General features: G+C 46.1%; 1 protein-coding gene across 1 annotated transcript in view; it reads left to right on the top strand.

Annotated features, from left to right (window-relative positions):
- The window catches only part of CCDC92B (coiled-coil domain containing 92B), a 46282-nt gene that overhangs the window by 4941 nt on the left and 18864 nt on the right, over window positions 1-22477 (top strand). The window contains exon 2 of the mRNA XM_074974633.1: window positions 4890-5043. Coding sequence (XP_074830734.1) covers window positions 4890-5043 — 154 coding nt within the window. The remainder of the gene's footprint in view (window positions 1-4889; window positions 5044-22477) is intronic.

The following is a 22477-nucleotide window of genomic DNA, read 5'->3' as shown; positions in this document are numbered from 1 at the left end:
GACATGCAGGGGTAAATAGGCAAAGGAGTATTTGGACTTGATGTTTGTTTACATCACTCCCTATGTAAAGGGACCTTAAAGCACACAAATTATACTGTCTAGCGTTGCATAAAGTGGCCTTAGTATAAGTGTGGATCTGGCCTTTGCTATCTATTTGTGTTTACAAATCTCATGAGTGGGTTTCTGTACCTCCCATGAACTGTTCAATCTAGATGGTGGAAACAGCATTAGAAGACCAGAAGTCTTGTTATTTTGCATTCATAAATGGTCCCAGTGGCAGCCAATGGAAAACTACAACCACCAAAATAAGCTACATTCACGTTTATCCAAATTCCCTCTTTTTGGTGTTTTGAAGAATCCAAACACACAGCCCTAACACAATTCTAATCTCGGCAATACTGCCAGGGCAAATCCAGAGTGACCCCATGGATTTCAATGGAATGATCAGAACAGAGATCCTGGTTTTTGATCTTCTTGGACTGCAACAATGAGTAATTTCAGTTTGATGCCCCAAGCAGCACGTAAGAAAAGAGAACATTAATTGTGGCTCATGGCTCTAAGCAACTGAGCACAGTATCAGGCAACGTCACAGATTTGGTACATCCCCCGTTTCGGTCCTTGTTGACAAATGTAAGCCTGACATCAGATGTAAAAAGAAAGCATTCAGTGTTGGTTAGCCCATCTCTGCTCCCATTGAAGTCAAGGGGAGTTTTACCATCAAGCAGAGTTAAGCCAGCCACCAGTGAGCTTTCTTGAAAGTCCTAGCCCAAATGCCTCACTGTTCAGAAGACTTCTTGGCAGCTTTGCTCATGAGGATGATCAGCGTCATTTTGCATACATTAGAAGGAGATGAAATCTGACAAACCTATCTTCAGCTGGTATAAACTGGCATAGTTCCACTTTAAATAGCTAGTACAGAGCTCTCAGGGAAGTAAAGGATAGTTCAAAGGAGTGGAAACACACTGGGATCAGCAGAGGAATGGGACTGGGACAAAGTCCACACCTCTCTTCCCAAAAGATCAGAAAGCCATCAGCACTAACACTGCACAGTGGAGGTAGAGCTAAGGACCAGTCTTTCTAGGAAGTGGGTGTTACAGGTTCCTCCCTGAGCCCGATCTTCAGAAAATGTCTGTTACTGCCACACATGGGGAACGTTCACTGTTTCTCTCAAGCTGCAGTAGCTCATGCTTTTAGCTCTAGAGGTGCCCCTTCTCCCCTCCCTGACCCCCATTCAATCCCCAGTGGTCAGCCGAGATGGCAGCTATCACATAAGAAAGCCTCTCCACCCCCAAAAGAAAACCTTCTGCTCTATGCCAGTGGATGGTATGGTCTTAGCCATCAAAAAGCAATCCTTAATAAAAAAAAAAAAAATCTAACTGAGAAGGTAAGATATCTCATAGTTAGAGCAAGGTCTGAAGGACTTCCCAGCCATGTTGTAAGTCAGACAAGTCACTCACCTCTGTGGCTGAATTCCCTCATCTGTAAACTGGGGCTAAAACCACCTACCCATCTCCTGGGGTGTGGCATGGCTGCATCAATGAATATCTGTAAAGTTCAATGAGATCCTTGGAGGAAAAGTGCTATACAATGCAAAGTATTACTAAAGTGGACTTGTCTAATACCTGGTTATCAGCAAGTGATCACAACAGTAGCACATGTAAATATGGCTATATTACACACACACACAGCTATTAATTTAGCTTTAGTGCCTAATTTTGGAAGTCCTGATATTAAGGCTCTCAAATTTTTAGAGGTTTTGGCAACAGAAAGTATTGAAACTGGTGTTTGCCAAGGCTTATTACAATGATCGAGCTTATTTGATTAGGAGGTGGGGGGGGGGGGAATGCCACAGAATTAAGTAAAAATCCATGGGCTGTAAGCATAATCTAAAGCGTTTGCTTAATGTGGATACTGTTATGGCAAAAGACATCAGATGTAGAGGAAAAAAGAAATGGGAATAGCTTCTAAGTAACAGAATGATGCACTCCATCCTTTGGAAGATTTTGCCAGCAAGCACAAGCCATCAACATGGTTTTGCTACAGATAAAAATCTATCGTTTCCCCCACCCTCTGGGTTTTATGCATGGAATAAGGATGGCTGCCACATCCACATGTGATGGTGTTTCCCAGGATTACAGATTCTTTGAGGTTTATTTTTATCTCTGCTGCGCAGTGGCAGAGGTAGGCAGGCTAATGCAGCACCATTACAGAAGAAATTAACATGTAGCGATGAACTCCCTAACCTCCAGGAGCTCATCCTCCGGCAAACAGAGTTGACATCACCGCTTGTCCGTCATGTGAATTACCAGCAAAGATTGTTCTTCCTCTATAAGAAAAGACGAATCTCCTTGCCACATAATACTGATTGGGTGAGACAGAGCATATTGTATTTTTCATGCATTAGATCTCATGCATTCAGAGTACATAGCTTGTCAAAGGACAACTGATGGGCCAAATTTACCCTGGTGTAACGCCACTCAGGGGTGAATTTGTCCCAGATAGAACTCCACTCTGCGATGAATCTGCTTTTAAAGCATAACTGTAAGATGTATGGGAAAGGAAATACACTGCAGCATTTTCTGCATATAATTACTGCTATTTCAGAAAAACTAAACAAGTTCAGGCCAGGGCAATACTCAGATAGGAGACCTCCAAGGAAAACCCAGGAAGTGCATCAAGTGGTCATGTGATTCAGTAAGTGATACCGCCCTCCCCCGCCCCCATCCTGAACCAATGCCCCTTCATAATGTTGTGGGGGGGGAGGGGGTTGGAGACCACAGTGCTTTTGAATTTGCCTTCTTTTAAAGAAAACCAACGTCCTAACTTAGTTTTGGTCCTTAGGAAACACATGACAGTTTTGGAAAGAGCAGGGGTGTTAGCCACAAATTTGGATACAATTATATCCTTCCAACTAAACTTGGATTCTGGTGCTCTGGCCAGTCTGGTTTTAAAGTGTCCCAAGCAATGGAGCTTCCCCTGATTTCTCAAAACTATTTCAGAGTCTTAGTCCATATCAGTGCTGTGCTTCAGATAGAAGTTGCTTCACCTTAGGCCACAGCTCTACCAACAGCCTCACACAAAGTATTCACATGCACTTTGGCTTTTCTGAATCCACTTCTTTGTCCCTCCTACAGCTATTTTATTTCTTTAAGAGGTCAGGATGTCCTAGAGATGGGGCTGCGCTGCAAATTGCAGCTCAGAATCCAGAAACAAATCCCTCTCCAAAGTTTGGTGTCTGGATTCGGGTCAAGATCTTATTACAGATCATAGGGACCAGCTACAGAATTTGGATCCAGATCAGAGTCCAGCTTCCAACCCAGGGGGTGCAGATCTGAGCTTGGTTTCAAGCCTCTGTAAATGAGAGAGGAAATTCACTGTAGAGTGCTATGTATTAACTGCTCCACTGGAGACATATGTAGTACAATAGAGACCATTTTTATCTTACACTGATTCTTAAAAGCAGTCCCCAGTATAGGAACTTCCCTATACTAAGGGCCAAATTCTGCTCTCAGTTATGCTGGTGTAAATTTCAAATCAGTGGAGTTGCTCCAGTTTATGTCAGTAACTGAGGACAATTTGGCTAAGCATTTTATTCCTTAACAGTTCTTCTGTCATCCCATCATATTTTATGGACATGTACACACTAAAACATTAAGGTTGCAAAGTCAGCCCTCAAAAGTTAGACAATGCCTAATTCAGCCTCCTGGTGCCTATGCATTAAGATGCAGTCTTTAAACATCTGATCACATACTATTTTTTCCACTGGACCCCTGCCTCATTCAGAGCCGGACTTGCGGAAGTGCCAAGTACTCTCAGCTGCAAATGAAATCAATGGGAGCTGTGCTTTGAACATATGAAGTGCTATCTAATGCTATGTACTCTTAAAAAAATAATAATAATCAGGTGCTGGATGTCTGAAGTCAGGTAGAAAACAGCTGATACTTTTGACCTTATTCCCATTTTACAGATGGAAAACTGAGGCATAGAGATACCACCACCACCACCACCACCCCCCCCTCACCTCTCAGGCTGTTGTGAAAATGAAGTCATTAATATTTGATACATTGATACTATAGTGAGGAAAGCCATTCAAAAACCACCACACATGAGGAAATGCATAATTCTGTCTTCAGAGCAAGGTTTGAATAGTGGGCAGTAAGTAAGGAATGTATGCCCCATGCAACAGTGAGGATAAAACAAAACATTGAATAGCTGCTCATTCAGTGAGCACCAAACATTCTGTGCCCTGAATGAGGAAGGGGTCCTATGGAAAAAGAAATAAAATGGAAGAGTGTAATGAAAGACTGCAAAAGGCATATGCACAAAGGTTCTGAATTAAGGTTGCACAGGCATTTCAATGCAATTCTAGCAGTTCCTAACTTTTTAGTACTTGACTGTGCAGTCTTCATGTTCTTATATGAGAGAAAGAGAGAGATCCTAGTTTTTAAAACGTAAACTAAAAAACATATTGACATCAATTGATGGCCACATGGATCATCAGGCCTAGATTGCCTGCTCTACCTCAGATCCCACGTGTGACCCTAGGAAAGTGGTTTAATCTGTGTCTCCATGCCCCATATACACAAGGGGCATGATAAAACTTCTCTGCCCAATCCGTAATACATGAGAGACACCAAAGTGATGGGGGTCATAAGTAAAAAGCCCTGGTGAAATCTCTCTAGGTAAAGGGACTCACAGGGCCCCAAATGTGTGGGAAGAGAAGAAGGGAAAGACTGGGGTTCAGCTGCTCGTAATACATCTCCAGTAGCGTTAGGCTCCCCTTTTAAATGTCTCTTGTAAAGCTGCAGGAATAATTTTCACCTCCCCAGTTGAATCACAAGGACAGTACACAGCTGTATGTCTGATCACGAACCATTTACTCCCTCCAGGCTTGGACTGTTAATTTTGTTGCGATGGAGACTTTGTCCCTGGAGCACCAGATCCAGAGCGTGCAACGACATATCACCTTCCTGAAGAAGGAACAGATGGAACTGCTCCATGATCTGCACCTCGAGATCCTCCGATTGCAAAAGCACTGCACAGGTGAATTTTTGATGTCATGGCTAGCCTTACTTAGGACACCTACATACATCTTCCCATAGAACAGGTACCACAGACATGAAAGCCACGTACACTTTGAAATGTGATACTCCCCCATTATGGTGTACAGGAATTGAGTAGTTACCCCTTTAAGTAGTTGTGAACCCTCTTGTGGCGCTCACTGTGTTGTATGCTTTAGAAATCAACCAGAGCAGTGTATATGCATAACTAGGCCCTACGTGTTTCTGTAGGTTTAGTAACATGGTTATCGGGGCCCGACTGTGCCTGTGTGATTTCCTTGTGTGATTATTGCTGTGTAAAGAGCAAAAGACACAAGGGGAAAATGGATTCCAAGCAGGAATTTGTGAATTTCCTAAAGGAGAAGGCGGCACACGCAGGCTTAGAAGCCACTGAACAAGGAGAATAGTGTCCTACTATAATTACCCAATGATAATGCAAGATCCAAAATCCACAACCCACGAAGCAGGGAAGTTCCAATCCATTTCACAATCCAGAACCAAATTCCACAGCTGGCCCTTATGTCTACCAACCAAGAGAGCCTTGCAGCATTTCTTGAAATGCCTCTCTTCATTACATGTTTTGATGGACAGAAGGTTAAATGCTGCTTTGCAGCCTTCAGGCTAAATTGTCTAAACAAGCGGAGGACACAAACGGGATTGTAAGAGGGCTAAGGCTCCACCACGCCACCTGCTTAGGCGAATGTGACCTACCAAGATTGTGGCTCCTGATCTGCTGTGAACACTCCCTGCTGTGAGCCAGTGAATTGGAAGTGGGTGAAGCCAAGGAGCTGGGGAGTGAACAAAGCTTTGGCTCTACATCTGCGGCTTATTGGTCAGATGCAAGGATTGGGGGGGGGGGGGGGAGAGGGAGCAGCACTTTGCAAGGACTGGAATAACTTGTTCCTCTCCATGTTCTGCGGGAGAAGCATTTCCCACACTGCAGCCGAAGGTAAGATTTCCAGCTCGGATAGACATACCCGCACTGGCGCGGATTGAACTAGTGCGCTAAAAATAGCGGCATGGCCACAGCTAGCTGCACTGAGTACAATCCCAGCTGAAACTTGAGGTACATACCCACAGCATCTAGCCTCGCCTACTGCCCACGCAGCCGCAGTTACACGGCTATTTTTAGCAGCTAGCTGAATCAAAGCTCGCGCATGTAGCTCTAGCTGAGCTGGAAATTACAGTGCCAACCCTGATATAGACATTGCCAAAGAGACGTGTCTAAGGCACAGTATCTCCTGGGGGATAGCTTGTGCACCACCTCTTGCTTATCATGGCTGTGCCTGAAGGCAAAAAAAATCTAGTCCTTAACTGGCTGCAGGGAATCCAATGCTGTCCTCTTTGCTCACAGTACCATTGCAGACAATGGGATGGTTCATGGAGTAAGATACTCCTCTATAGACCCTCACAGGGGGCAGGGAGGTTCCCAAGCTTGGGCTCCAGGCTGAGCCCAAACATCTACCCTGCAGTTTGAGAGCCCCACAGCCCGAGACCCTTGAGCATGAATCAGCTGACATGGGCCAACCCCAGGTGTTTCATTGCAGTGTAGACATACCCGGAGTGTCCTTAATCCTGAATACTCACACTGTTGGCACGGTTCTCATTTTACAAACATGGTCCTACAATCCCAACCAGGCATACGATGAACTCAATTTGAATAATAGCCACTAAAGCTTCTCTCGCAGTGTGGGTAACAAAATGCTACCTTGGCTGAGATACATGCTGGAGACTATGGGCATGTTTTACTCTGACACTCAGCTGGCAGAGACTTGTGCTTATAACCCATCATTGTAAAACTACCCTTTAGTTTAATTCTACAGTCGATCACAATGCACTTCTTGAGAGGAAATTAGCTTTTGCAGTGTTCAGCTGCTACTCTGTGTTTGACTCACTATTGCTTTATCTTGCATTATCTATACTGCAGCAATTCACTGGTCTTGGGGGGATGGGGGGGGGGGGAAGCATGAAAGATGATCCTGCCACTTCCTCCACTGATCTGTGCCTTCAGAGGTATTTTGCCTCTTGTTTATGGATTCAGATGTAAAAACAGTTCATTCTTTCTCCCGCATGCGTAAGGACAGGAGAAAGGCTGGGCTTCATTGATAACAGCAGGGATGAGATCATACCAAAAGTCTCCTTCAGAGCGACAGGAAATGGGATCTTTTCTTTTTTGCAGTGAGGAAATATGAAATCAATTCTCTGACCCCCACCTCAGTCCAGAGCAGCTCAGTAACATGCAACATCAGCAGCCCTCTTGTTTTGCTCCTTTAGGACGGAGATGCTAGACGGATGCTAAAGCTAGCAGCATAAATATATTGGGTTCCCCCCCATTGCTCATCTGAAAAAAAAAAAAAAAAATCTTACCTTGGCATGAATTTTTAAACAAGACATCACAGTACAAGCTGCAGCTTTTTCCTGCTACAAAGCAACCTCCCACCATTTCCACAAGATTCACAGTTTGTGGCCTGGGAAATTTTGTTTAATGATCCTTTTGTGTCACTTGCACAATTGTAAGAGATAGCTTTTAAATGCTAGCCCAAGGGGTAATAATGTGGTAAAATGCAGTTTCAGAGTAATACCTAGCTTTTATATAGTACTACTCTTCATTAGATCTAGTCTGAACTCCTGCTTTAACACAAGGCAAAGACCCATACCCAGTATCTTCTGCTCTAGGCCAGAAGTTCTGTGAGCTATCATAGGAAACAAATGGTTAAGGATCTCATCACTTAAATATACTGTAGGGGACAATCCAAATTTGACAAGGAAGCGGACTAGACTGTGATGGGGCCTTGATCTTTGTTTAGATTTCCTAGGTTCTAACAACAACCAACTAATGCAATCTCCGATTTCTAGGATTCATGAATACAGCATAAGTTCCCAACATGGAGAAGTCAAAGAATTACTAAGGGACTGATTCTGTGAAGTTATAGGACACCTGAAGCATCCATAGGTTTGGGGGTTTCAGAGGCCGCCCCCAAGGAGCTTCAGACTTGCAGTGTTTAGGAACCCCACAGGGCACATGCCTGAAGATAAAACCTTCTCACAGAACTTAGGCACTGCACAGGAGAGGTGTGGCCAAGGAGCTTATCTCCAGCTCTGCAAGTCTTAGACATGAAGCTTGAAGCTAAGAGGGGGTGGCAGGACCACAGATTCACCATGTGCTAACTGGGGAGCCACAGGAACCTTCTGTGAACCTGAGGGGTTGTGTGAACCGGAGTTTGGGAAAGTGAGGGTCACTTTAAAATCCTGTTGTTGCCCATGGCAGGAGATGGGCAGGTCAGAACGGATGTGTGTCTTCATCTGGAGAGGCTTTATGAAGAGCAAATGATTCACTTAATTCCCTCCCATTGCTGAAATTTGTTCTAACTTGTACAGTATCTTTCATCAATAATTCAGCAATGACTAATTACTCATTGTCTTCTAGCTCTCCTCTCTCTCTCACTGACTCCAAGGAAACAAAGATAAGTCTGCAGTGACAAAATCATCTATTTTCCCCATCCCTTTCATACTTTCGCTGTTCTATTTTTTAACTAGACCCAAATGCAGCACTTCCACCCATGAGAGGAAATAGATTTCTTGTGCATAAATCAGGTTTGGAGGCTTTGAAATGCCCACTGGCTTCAATGACCCCATTACACACTTGGACATTATAGATCATTTCTTCCCCACCATGTCTAAGGATAGTACCATTTTACCAGATGATCAACTGGTGTAAATCAGCAGTGCTCCACTGGCTCCAGAGCTAGGCTGATTTTTGCTAGCTGAGGCACCATAAGACTTCTATACCACTGATGTGGTCATCTATCCTGTGTCCGACACCTTAGTGTCGGAGTGCCTCTCAAAGTCATAGATGCATACACAAGATGTGTGTAAATTAAGTCCAGCATAGGCAGAAGCAATGTAAGATCCCACACACCAGTGTACTTCACCTTGGTCCTGGATGTGCCCATGAGCCATTTAACCCTTGATTTCTTGGATGAGGTTTCCAAGACTGAGGACCATTGATAAGGCTAGTTTTAGTGAGGAGGATGCCTAGCTACTGGGAACCAGCCTGAGACAGAGTCTCTTATGTCACACAGGCCACTGATACAACATCAGACAGCAGCGACTTTTGGTCGTGATCATTCAGGGCTAGGATCTGATGTCACATTTTCAATGTCGTCCTTTATCTTTCAGTAGGAGGCTAGCCCTGGGGAGAACTGTATGGCATGGTGTCTGTTCTAAAAAGCAACTTTTTGCTACTTTAGCAAATTCTCCCATTTCCCAGCATTACCTTTCAGAATAGCTAGTTTGTCTTAATCCTAACTTCTTAGATTCCAGAGGAATTCTAGACACAGGTCGCTGTAAGCAGCGCACTCCAACATACGCACCATTTTCCTATTTGCTTGTTGTTTCTGGTAACAAGCCTCTCACCCGAAAGGACTTTTTCATTCCTGTTGCAACATTTTGTCAATATCGGGTTACTAATAACGACTCATCAGGAAAAATCCTTAAAAACCACTGCACCGCCTCCTCCTGTGAGGTAATGAATCAGAGATCAGCAAGAACCCTTTGTACAGCCTGTCAAATGCGCTGTAGATTAAGTAGCAGCTTCCCTCCCCTGAAGCCTTCCCTGAGGCCCATAAACATCTATTTAGCACCTTCCACATGTAACCACAGCATGAGATTTGCCTGCAAGACAACCACCATCACCTGCCATGTGCCAACAGGCAATCTCAGGTGGACCACAGGATGATTAATTCTGAACCACCCACCTTTCCAGAAGCATGTTCTCCCCACCCAAAGCATCCAAGCAAGTCAATGGATTCCAAGAACCTCAGTTCACCTTTTCACAGCTTTAACCAGTAAAGCTTTGGAAAGAAAAAAAAAATAAATAAAAAAAGATAAAGAGTGCAAGTTTACAGAAGACTCCATAAGCAGTAAGTGAAAGGCATGTAAAGTCTGCTGAATGTTTGACTGGCGGTCATAAATTACAACTGGTTAATGGCATTCACAGCAGTCAGAGTGAGATTCCTCGGTAGCAGTTTACCAAATGGAGTTATCCTTCCAATGGCGGCCGGGGGGGGGGGGGGGGGGGAAGGGAAATGGACGACGACTCAAATGGAAGAATTCCAATCCTTGGAGCGCCTGGCCAGCAAATTCAGCTGAAATCCTACTTCGCCTTCTAGCATTGTTTAGATGATATGGGGTGGGGGAGGGGAAAGCATCTTTACTAAATATTGCAGCCAAAACCATTTCAAACAAATCACATTCCCTGGGTCAGTTCAGGAGTCCCCCCCACTCCCCCAGTATTTACAGTACCAGGTTTTATAGGAAGAAAAGTGCTGTTAACAGCCCTATGGTGATTCATTTATTGAAATGACAGAAAACTTGGCTTCCCGCCCCATCCCCATTTTCATTTGTGCAGCATAAACACGTCAGAAATAGAAATGGATTTGTTCTGACTATTTTTCCTCTCTCCTGATCCCTCTCCAGTAATTAGAACTTAAATCTTCTGGCAGTAATTCGTGCGATCTGCTAGCGCCTCTGAACAGAGGGCTGTGTAAGGGAGAGCTTGTGCAGGAGACACGGGGCCTGAATTTCAGCAAGAGGTCCTGAGGTGGCAGCTTGAGGGATTAGCCATGGAATCCGGCACTGACCATAGGAAGTCTGAAAGATTTCTTGAGACTAGTGATTTTTGGGTTGCCTCATCTTTTGGGTTCCCAGGTTGAGCCACCTTCTCAGATTTTCAGGGGGAGAATGCTCAGCACTTTCTGAAAACCAGCCCACTTTTTAAAGTGTCTTCAGTTGGGCCCCCCCAAATTGACACCAAAAATATCACTAGCCATTTCTGGCCTTGAGTTTTATTCTCAGTTGTAGAACATGACCTTGAGCAAGGCACTTCACTGGGCCACAGCCAGAGACCCCGCTGGGCTTGAGCGAGGCCTCCCGCTCGTTCTACATGGACGCAACGCCACTAGGCCTGGTTCTCCATTGCCCTGCTCCTTGTGCCATCAGTTATACCAGTGCACAGTGAGTGTAAATGGTTCCCATGGTGGTGTTTTACACTCACTTTTCACTGGTGTACATGAGTGCACAAGGCCCATCGCCTCAGTAGAGTAACTGCTGGTCTGCACCAGTGAGAGCGCAAAATAGGGTCCCATATTTCTCAAATGACAGTATCCAAGAAGCTTTCCCTCTGACGTCCCCCTTCTACAGTCTTAACCCTTCCACAACACATGCATCAGTAAGACAAAAGCAGCACCCTTCCTTGAGAATAACAGACAATACTGACAGGCAGAGGTTGGATTCCACGTTGGATGGATCCTTGTTTGACAATCTGGATTGTCTTGAGAAATGGCAACGTATAAACAGCTGCCTCACCAGTGGCTGCTTACACCAAGCAAACTGAAATAAAACAGTGAATCACTCAGCTCTTTCCCATTCAAAGTCAGCACTGTCAGGAAAGATCAGTGCTAAGGAGCAAAAGTGTGTTCATTTCCCTTTGACACAGCCACAGGGAGGGACCAACCCAAGCTTCCCAAACTAGCCAGGCGACACAGTTGGATGTAGCAAGGGGACCATGGTGTAGTGTAAAGGCAGTTTACTCAAGCCAGGGGATTCTAAGGGCAGCAACCAGCACACATTTACAGAGTAGAACATCAGGAGCTAAACTGCTCTGTAGTGCAAATGCTTGGAGTTTCTATTGTTAAGTCACCTAGCTCATCTCCCTCCCAGGTCAGGGTTGTTGTTCTGCTCTCAGGTCTGCAGGCTTGGCAGTATGTTGTTTATAACCCATCCTATTTTAAAATTAAATGAAGGAATCCAAGTTAAAGGAGAATCACCAATGGGGAAGGATTTTAAAACATTTGAGGGCCTTAAATGAGGTTGATGTGCTTTAGTTGTAGTGATAAGCAGCGGTCCATGGCCCTGTTCTCCCAGGAGGTATGGGAAACTGCCACTGAAGTCAGTGCAAGGTACTTGTAGCCTGGAGAGGGAGAATTGAGGAAGCACAATTTGGACTTTGCCTAGAGCCCTCTTCAGCTTTGCCAGAGCAAAGACTGATTAAAGATGCCATGATTTAGTCTGGGGAGAGAGGGGAGGGAGGGAGATTAGTGCTCTGTGACTTTGCCTCTGTCTTGCATGTGATCTCTTACCAGTATATAAAAAGCATTTCCAAGACCTGAAGGAAGTTAATGCTGAAGAGAGGGAGGGTGTGTGTGTTAATGAAAATTTAGGTCACACATTCAAAGAAAGCAAGACAATCAAGGTCCAACTGCAGCAGATGCCAACCCTGCTTGGAACACTCCTTTTGCGGGAGTGGGGGAGGGAGAAGGGGGAGTGAAGGCCTGACAGTACATGAATGGTGCCGCCAGCTCTCCCTCCCACGGATACTGTACCACGCACGTTGCTTATGCAAACTTGCCTTCCACCCCTGCATTGCAAATGGAAAGCCCAGAGTTGGCTCCCTGCTAAATTCAGCATGAGACCATTATAAATCACAGTGCTCTCCCCACCTCAGACTAGACCATCAGTAATTTCACCTTGTTAGAAAGTCTGTATCATGAGACAATGCAGACCTAGAGGGACAAGCTCAAAACATCCACTAGCAAAGCTAAGCTCTGATCCTGAAGCCTTTACTCACATCAGTCCCCACTCATATGAAAGCCTTTACTTATGCAGGACACTGCTCTTCCAGGTTCTCTCTTTCCTATGTAGACAGGAGCCAGATTCTGCAAGTCCTTATTCAGATGAGTAGTCCTATTGGTTTCAATGCAGGATCAAGCCCCTATTATGTATATCAAACTTTGAGACCTAAATTCACCCCAAGCCAGGGAGAGCGGTGTCTTGTTCTAAAATACAGCCACAGGAGACTTTGCTGTGCTTTTAAATGCGCCTCGTATCCCATTTTAGCTGTAGAAAAATAAAGCAGTCAATATTGATTTCCAATGGACAGAGTGCTGAATGGTTTCCAGAAATTACAGTAGGTTCTCCATTACCGGTACAGTCACTACAGATTTATTTTTAAAGACAAAGCACAGAGGCCTGCGGGGGGGGGGGAAGAGAGAGAGAGAGAGAATATCAAGCCAAGTGATTAGCACATCACATTAGATACTGCTACACTTCAGAGTCAATATGAAAGCAGATTAACAGAAAAAATCTAGGACAAAGATTAACCATTTAAGTTCAATTTTTGGAAAAAACCTAGCAATTTTGATGTTACTCCCCCTGTACCTCCCTTAGCTCTCCAGATGCTTTAGGTTTAGTGGTTGCATGATAATTATCTTGAAAGATAATTTGTAAAGGTTTGGGGTTAAAAGCAAACTATTAATAGATGCAAATTCACCCCAAGTAAAATCATGTTTGTAGCCCAAGTCTAGGAAGAGGGAAAGAAACAGGATTCTTGGGTTGAACAGTCATTTTTGTAACATATATAATCATCCCTAAAAGATCTTTGTGTGAGAATGAATGGCCAATGTAGTTTTTAACTGAGATCCATTGAAGTGAGAAGCTGCACATTTGGTCTGGAGTAACTTTAACGGTCTTGGATTGACATTTCCCTATGGTCTCTCACCAAGCAGATTTATTCCCAAACCACTGGTTTAATCTGACCATATAAAAATCAAAGCTGAAAATGTCATCCTAATTCAGAACTGGGACAACTACTCTTATGCATGTGTTTGCAGGATCAGAGCCTAACTTCATGCATCCGAGTAGACCCATTGAAGTCAATGCAGCTACTCACTGGAGCAGGGGTTCCTAAACTTGGTTCGTGGCTTGTTCAGGGTAAGTGTGCCTGGCGGGCCGCGAGACGCTTTGTTTACCTGAGCGTCCGCAAGTACGGCCGCTCGCAGCTCGCCATTCCCAGCCAATGGGAGCTGCTGGAAGCGGTGGCCCGGCCTGTGCCACTTCCTGCAACTCCCATTGGCCAGGAACGGCAAACCGCAGCCACTGAGAGCTGCAAGCGGCCGTATCTGCGGACGCTCAGGTAACCGAAGTGTCTCGCGGCCCACTAGGGGCTTACCCTGAACAAGCCACGAACCAAGTTTGGGAATCCCTGCACTAGAGCCGGTTGAAATTTGAGTTTCTATTGGTCAAGAAATTGCGACATTTCAAAGTTCCCTGTTGCCCTGAATTTAAAGATTCAGAATTTCCTGGAAAATGAAAGTTTAAGGTTGATATTTCTGAAACCACCTTACTGCAATGTTTCGTTACAATAAGGTCGAAGCAGTCATTTTGATACACACAAACATGCACAAACACAGCCAGATACTAGTGTTTTTCCTGGCAGTCAGAGAAATATGAATTGTGGCATTTTGGATATGAACAAGAAGTAGAATTAGACCTGTCATTTCTACCCTTCTTTCCATCACTGCTTAAGGTCTGTCCTCCATCCCCAGAGGACGCAACCCCTCTGCCCAATGGTCAGAAAGGCATTGAGGGACTCCAGAGGGAAGAGCAGCAAGCCCTCCTTGGATAGGGGAGAGGGCTGCCACCAAACTGATATGGGGCTTTTGAAATTGCTGCTAGGAGAGCGGAGTTGAGAAGCCTCAAAAATGCAGCAAAGAAGCATGTGCATGAATTGTGCACATGGACCCTTTTATGCAATGTTTTCATTGTGCATCCCATGAGATTTGATGCTTTCCTTAAAGCCCCAGCTCTGGAGTCGCACAAAAACCAGAGAATCTCAGCTTTCATTTTGAAAAGGTAATTACGGAGAAAAGCTTGAAAACGTGATCTCTAAAGCCTTCAAGACTGGAAAGCAAGGTAAAAGAACCCAGAAAGCAGAGTTCTCATTTTTAAGCCAATCTGATGATTTGGGGGTGGAGGTGTCCGACTCCTGAGTTTTGAATCTTGGGATTGGCAATTCTGAGTATGTTCAGGATTGATGTAAAGAACTCCTATTTGCCCCGCGCAACAGCAACAAGTTTCATTGTTCCTACAAAACCCCAGGCGTGATGCTGCATGTCCTGGAGCACCATCTACTGGCACTTTATCTGTTAACATCGACAGAGCTTCTGGAACAGCATGCACGCACAAATATACACAAGTGCACGCGCGCGCACACACACACACACACACACAAGCAGAACTATGTGAATGCAAACATAGGTATCTATGCACACACAAGCACTCACACATGAGCATGTATGTGTAGAGACATGCATGAGTACGCATACATGTTTATACAGACTCACATTCATACAGCATGTTTTTCCTAGGAGTTAAAAACTGATCTTTGTTCAAAGACAGCCAGCACGCAGGGTTTTTCCCCCCTCCCCCCCCCCCCCCCCCAATTCTCCATCTTGCAATGCTCTTTGCTGCTAGCACGGCCTCCCTATGTAACCACCTCTGGGGCTGCCCTGATTGCCCGGTGACTGAAGACTGAGCTGTGGTGTGACTGCGTAAAGCACACTCCCTGCACGTCTCTGCTCCTGGCAAACAGCAGGACAAGACCCAGGAGTCACAATATGATGCTGGTTTTGCTTTTCTTAGTGAAAATACTTAGCTCTGATGCCATGCTTTTTCATGCTTCAAAGCGCTCCACAAACATGAACTCCACAGCCCTGTGACATAGGTACAGACAGCCCTCATTTTGCATGTGGGAGAAACTAAGGCAGAGAGGTTAAGTGACTTTTCCAAGGCTACAGATGGAGGGAGTGCCAGAGCCAGGCTGAGGATTTAGGAGCACCTGGCTCCTCTTCCTGTGCTCAGAGCACTAGACCCTCCCCACCCCCCATCTCCGTCTCCCTGACCTACTCCCTGTTAGGAGTTACTAGATACAGGGATTCTGAAGCAGTGCAAAATGCTTGGCATTTCAACCGTAGGCTCTCCTAGCTCATAACCATTCTGTAGCAGTGCTGTGTACAAGTCTAATTCCTGTGCCAGTTTTGGGGCTCAGCACCTGTGAAGCAAGACTATAGGCTGCCATGCAAACAAGTCCATGGGTTGCCAAATATCGGACACTGTGTGGTTGGTGCACTTAAGACGGCTCTGCTGTGATGCCACCGCGCTTTAGAGGAACAGAATGGAGGGGAGCGTGCAGTGGCAAATTAATTTAGAATGCCTGGGATTTGGGCCACCAGACTTGAGGCAGCAGGAGGCCGTGACAAAGAAGTTGCAAGAGGCAGATCAATAGGACATGCTGTCAGTTGCTGGTCTGCTGAGATGGGGTTGTGTTAGCTGGGCTACTACATTTGGAAGGAAACCCCAGGTCCATTAGATATATCTGGGATGTAGAGTCTACTTGGGGGTCCCCGAAGTTTTGATGGATCCAGGCCCCTTTAGCTTTAATCCACCCATATGGCACTTTTCCAAGGAGCAGGAGAAGACATAAAGGCCCCCTTTAAACAGTGATTCTGGAGGGCCTTCCTTTCTCCAAAGAAGCTTTCAGAGAGGAGTTTCCTTTCCCCCACCGCCCCTTACTACAGTACTTTAATTTGGTGTGCAACGTTATCTAGAAATGAGCCTGAGCACCAAAATTTGGTACAGATTTCAGTGCACACACACCAGCCTCAACGTCTGGGCACGTGCAGATCTCTTACAGAAATAGAAACCAGGCAGAAGAGAGGAAGGATGTTCCTGTGGCTAGGGAGCTGGTTTGGGGTTAGAGAGACCTGGGCTCATTTCTCTGTTCATACCACAAAAACTTCCTGTGTGATCTCTAGCAAGACACTGAGTCTTGATCTCAATTCCCCTTCTGAGAAATAGGAACAATAGCACTGCCCTACTTCATAGTGGTGTTGTGAGGCACTATGGCAATGGAGGCCGCGTAAGTATCTAAGATAGATGAGAATACCTGGGTCTGGAGTCAGATTCTAATTCCAAATCCCCACAAGTTTGAGAGGCATTTGGATGTGGGGATTTGCTTTGGGGCCATCCCTGTAACGAGCCTGGACTGTGTAGGAAATTCTGTGAAAATCCCCTGCATTCTAATTTCTTTCTTGAACCGAGCATCCAAAATTAGTGGCTACTTTTGAAAGTTTGGCTTGCCTGTAACAGTCATGACCCTGCAGTATCCACATAATATCAAGAAATTACACCCCTCACCAAATGGTGATAGGTTTCCTATCCAGTGTGTGTGGCTGGTGATGCCACATGGTGTGAATAACTATCCCATCGTCATGAACAGCACATGGGCAAATGAGATCCAAAAGCAAACCGTCAGCAGAATTATTAGCAAAGTACTGGTGTGTTGATTAGTGCCCAGGTGGAAGACAACTGCAGGGGGTTCTGTGAATTACTGATAGGCAAACAACATGCAGGATCTTTAATTTAAAAAAAAAAAAAAAAAAAAAAAAAAAGGACTAAACCCAAGACAGAGACAGCTAATGGAGAGACCCTTCCCTTAAAATGATTTTTTTAAAAATCTCAGACAAGACAGACAGCAGGGATTACCCAAGCTTCCCAAATTTATTGTTAATAGATCAGTAAGGGTATAGGATATTATAGCACAGGAGGCATTTGATCTGAATACAATTGCTTGAGGCATTATTAGAGTCAGACTATTGGGAGCCAGGGGCAGGGCCTAGGAAAAGAACATCCTGCCTGGAGAGGTGGCGCAGGAGCTGGTTGTATGCTTTCAGGAGATGCAGCACAGAAAACACAGTCCAGGTGGGCAGGGAAGGGAGACTTTATGCCACTTTTTTTACGCTGCCTGGAGTCTGGGCCTAGTGCAGCCCTCTGCACAAGTTAGAGCAGCTATTGGCTGTTCTGATTTACAGTGGCCTTCTGATGCTGTCTATGAGCTGTGTCACAACCCAGCATTTCCATCTCAGCATGCGCTGCTGAGACATTGGGACGGAGCAGGGGGGCAGCCTAGGGCCACTGACAGCAGCCCTACACTAAAGGAAAACTCCCAGGCTACTTGCAGCCTCTTTATAGCAGTAGCACTTGGGATGGGAGGCGAGAATCTCTCCTCTACTTTTATTAGGCTATTATTTTTATTCCAGTAGCATTTAGAGTTCCCAGCCAAAATCAGGGCCCCATTGTGAGGGCACATTAAAAGCTCCCACTTGGAAAAACCTGTGGTCTAATCTGGGACGCCCAGGAATACTGTAGGATTGTTTTGTAAAGGTGTTCCCTAAGTAACAGTGAGAGAGACAGCACGCTGCTGGCAGACAACAGCCAATGGCTAGAACAAAGAAAGGACAAAAGTGCTAGTCCTGCTATAGAAAGAACTCGTCATTCTTAAACACGTTGCACTGCTTAGATACTATTCTATGTCGGGGGGGGGGGCGGTTTTTAGAAATGCTGACAGAGAGAGACAGTCAGATTCTGCTCTCTGCATTGGTGTAATCCTGTTGATTTAAGTGGTGTGTTTCTGGATTTGCACTGGTGTAACTTAAAGCAAAATCCTATGGGTCTCATCTACAAAATATTAACAAACGGTTAATCCAGCTGGTGATATAGCTGTCTGTGTGGGAGAACAAGGAACAGCCTGATAAAGCAAGCCAGGAATAAAACTCTCCCCATGGAACAATAATGACATATTTCTGGGGGTGACTGACATAATCACAGCAGTTTTGCATAAAATAATAAGTCTTGTTGGTTTTCATGGTTAAGGAGAAAGTACAGTTGGTCTTTCCCATTAGAGTAAGGGCGCATCTACATGATGCATTCGTGCACGACATGCTGGTGAACACTAGGTGGCCCACGTGGACCCTGCTGATGTGCACGCTAGTTCCCTATTGCACACTGAGAGCACCCCGTTTCAAACAGGGCTACATTAACACGCACTAGGGAACTTTCAGCGAACACCAACAGCGTCCACACGGGCCAGTTAGTGCACGACACGGGAGCGCAGACTAGAATCTACACCCCCAGCTAGCGCACACTAACGCACCATGTGGACAAGCTGTGACACAGCCTCTCAGTCCCCTTCGTCTCCAAAGGGGTCATGATCAGCATCTTCTCATTGTTACAGGATATCTAACTATTTGGCAGGCTCCAAAAGTCTCCAAGCCAAATTGTTTGGGCTTCGTTTGGGCTTCGTTTGTTCACTCACACTTTCTAATCTGTGGCCGCACTTCATTTTAACAACAAACGCTTAGGCTTGCATGATCATTAAAAACACAACCCCAATATTATCTTCAACATTGTTGACGTTTGCCCGCATCGATGTTTGCGTTATTCACAGTATTGTTAATACAGCAATGAGTATTTGCAGTACAGTAGCCCCTAGAGAGATTGGAGCCCCATTGTACGTAGACAGTGCTTGCCCAAAAAGCTTTTATGACCAAGGTAGGCGAGAGACTAGAGACTATGCTAGAAGAACAATGAGGAGTCTGGTGGCAGCTTAAAGACTAAGATTTATTTGGACATGGGTTTTTTCCCCCCCCCACAAAAGCTTATGCCCAAATAAATCTGTTCATCTTTAAGGCGCCACCAGACTCCTCGTTGTTTGTGTGGATACAGACTAACACACCTACCCCTCCGATACTATACTAGAAGAGTTATACCAGTATAAGTCAGTTGGGGAGGAGGGGTATATTTTTACCACTATAGTTATACCAATACAACCCGTAGCACAGACACATTGATACTAATATAAAGGTCCTGTTCCAACACTTACCATCTCTGAGCATCCCCTCACAGCCAGACCTCGCGTTGCAGCACGCCACCTCAGCTTCCCCACAACTATCTTTGGCTACTCCAGCCAAGCCTAACAGGCCCACAAAACAGAGGATCTTCAGTCCAGCATCTTTTCTTGTCAGCCTGTCTCAACGCCCACCACAGGTATCCAGGCTCTGAGCCACACCACCCTCCAGTCCAGGCCCCAATCTTCTACAAAGGCATCTGGGTGGCCACAGTCCTCAGACAGCCCCCTGGCCCTCACCTAGACTTCTGCCCCTCCCTCTCCATAGGAGCAGCCTGTCCACTTGTCTCCCAGTTAACCCTCAACTGCTGGGACTTCCTTTGTAGAAATCCCAGCCCCTGCACCCAGGGCCAGCCCTAGACCAAATGGTACCCCAGGCAAGGAGCATCTTTGGTGCCCCCCCCCAATTTGTCAAACTTTGACATACCTCAGGAGATTCTACAAAGGTCCAGAACATTCTAGGAGGTCAGCGAAAAAGGAATCCACATACAGAATACCTGGAACACGTTACCTCAGACGTTCTATGGACCCTTTTGTCCCTAACAACAAACACAGCACCCCAAGCCCGGCACCCCCTAAGCCCCACACCCGGGTCACCTGCCCCTAAATCTGGCCCTGCTGCACCTCGCTACAGGGTAGCGGGGCAGAACTAACTGGAGCTGAAAGGGGCAGGCTGCCCTGTTACAGGTGCCTTACGCTGGTTTGTCTTATTTTGCTACCTGCACTAGAACAAGCTATAAACCCCTTTTAGATTAGCGTTAAATCTGTCTAGAGTACGGGGTAATTTCTGCTGCTGTAACTATGCGGGCAAAGTGAAAGCAGAACTTCCACGGTTGACAAACCCTACAGGTAGGCAAAAGGAATTAGGATTATCCCCCTATTGCAGGCTGGGAAACGAGGCCGTCGCACGCAGCACCACTCACCACTGCTCTGGTGCTTCCTCCTGCTCGCTCTGGGGATTAGCTCTTGAGGTCAACACCCGCTTCCAGGGTTCACACGCTATTGCTCAGTCTCTCCCTCTGGTCTGCAGCCCGTCTCTCGCTCCAGAAACTGCAGCATGGGCTTTGTGACTCAGCCCTGGAGCCAGGCCACTCAGTGTTCCCCCTTCCAAGGTAGCAAAGTCCCTCTCGCTGCCCCATGGCACCGCTCCCTCTGCAGCTGGTAGGGAACCCAGGCCCAGCCTGACTCTGGGTTCCAGTCCAGGGACCTCCAACTCAGCAGTTCTGTGCTTTCCTCTCTCAGCCCTCACTGCTCCTTCCAGGGACTGCTTCTCACCACACATGGTTCCCCTTCTCTCTTTCTGGGTGTATCAGCACCAAAACCCTCTTCCCAGGAACTATTACAGTCTGCCTTTCTCAGCAGCCTCCATCTGTTACCAGCTGCTTGGTTCTTTACAGACCCCTCCTGTGGCTGCACAGCTGAACCTGCTTCTAATTAGTTCCCTGCTCCATGGCTCTTCCTCCAGGTGAAGCCTGTGGAGTTAATTGGTCTGCTGGCCACCTTAACCCCTTCTAGTTCTCTGTAGGGCAATCACCCCATCACAGACCCAGATCCTCCATGGCAGTCAGGAGCCTAATACCTTTGAGGATCTGGGCCAGAAAGATTAAATGACTGGCTCAAGGTCGTGCTGGAAGTCTGTGGCAGAGTTACGTATTGAAACCAGCTCTCCTGAGTCCCAAACACAGAGAGCATCCTTCTGCACAATAGGATGAATATCTCTCTAATTCCTTTTATCCATTGGTCCCAAAGAGAAAATTTTAAAAAAAGGAAGCTCACTGTGCCAACACGAAATCAATATAGAGCCTGCCCCAAAGAGCTTCCAGTTGCTACAAGACAGGACACTTTGGGAAGCCCTGAGGCAGACGTTACTAAGAATTTATTTAATATATTACTGAAAACTCCCTTTTGCGGGTGTCAGGGAAGAAATGAGTCTTTATGAGACATTTCTATGACGAGAGGATGGTGGCTTGGTGAATCGGGAGCCGAGGTAAGGGCAGGAATAAGGTTCTTTGGGCCTAATTCTCTTCTCATTGGGAATGAACTGCTCAGCCTGGGCCGACAGGCCTGTGTTAGCCGAGCTCACACTAGTGTGTTAAAAATCGCTGTGCAGACATTGCTACTCAGGCTGCGGCTCGGGCTCTGAAGCCTCAGGGGGCGGGCGGGAAGGGCTTGAGGCCCCGTGCTGCAGCCCGAGTTGCAGTGTTAAAGCAAAGTCTGTTTCCCCCGGCTGGGATGCTCATTCCCAGGTGCAGTGTAGACATACCCACGTAGGCTGTGTCTATGCTGCATTCCCGGGCGTGTCTGGAGTGCAGGCAGACATATCAGCGCCAGCATTGCTAAAAACAGCAGGGTAGATGCAGCGGCACGGGCTTCGGTGCAGTCTGTACAAGCATGCCTGCAACCCTGGATACCTGCTTACATTGCTGAGGCCTGCACTGCTGTGTCTACATGGCTATTTTTAGCAATGCCAGCACGGGCATGTCTACCCAAGCTGCAATCACACCTCAGATTGCAATGTAGACATAACCTTGCCTCCAGGATAAATCAGGAGAAGCTCTTTAGAAGGTACTGGCACTACACTAGTGTAAAATGGGTATAAACGACAGGTGAATCAGGCCTCCTCTCCCCTGCAAATGACAAGCGATGATAAGCACAAAGCTCGGTGAAACTCCTGTCCTGCAGGCTGGATGCTGCCCAGTCAATAGATTCACTCTAGTATGCCTGACAATGGCATGGCCTGATCCTGCCAGCTGCAGAGTCCCTCCAGCAATTTGCTGAGCATCCTCATCTCCGACTAACCGCAAAAGGGGTTGAGGTCCCTCAGTACCTTTCCGGA

Source organism: Natator depressus, chromosome 17 (assembly GCF_965152275.1).
Source record: "Natator depressus isolate rNatDep1 chromosome 17, rNatDep2.hap1, whole genome shotgun sequence".
NCBI lineage: Eukaryota > Metazoa > Chordata > Testudines > Cheloniidae > Natator > Natator depressus.
The sequence above is the reverse complement of the archived record's forward strand: the minus strand, read 5'-3'. Positions and strand labels throughout refer to the sequence as shown.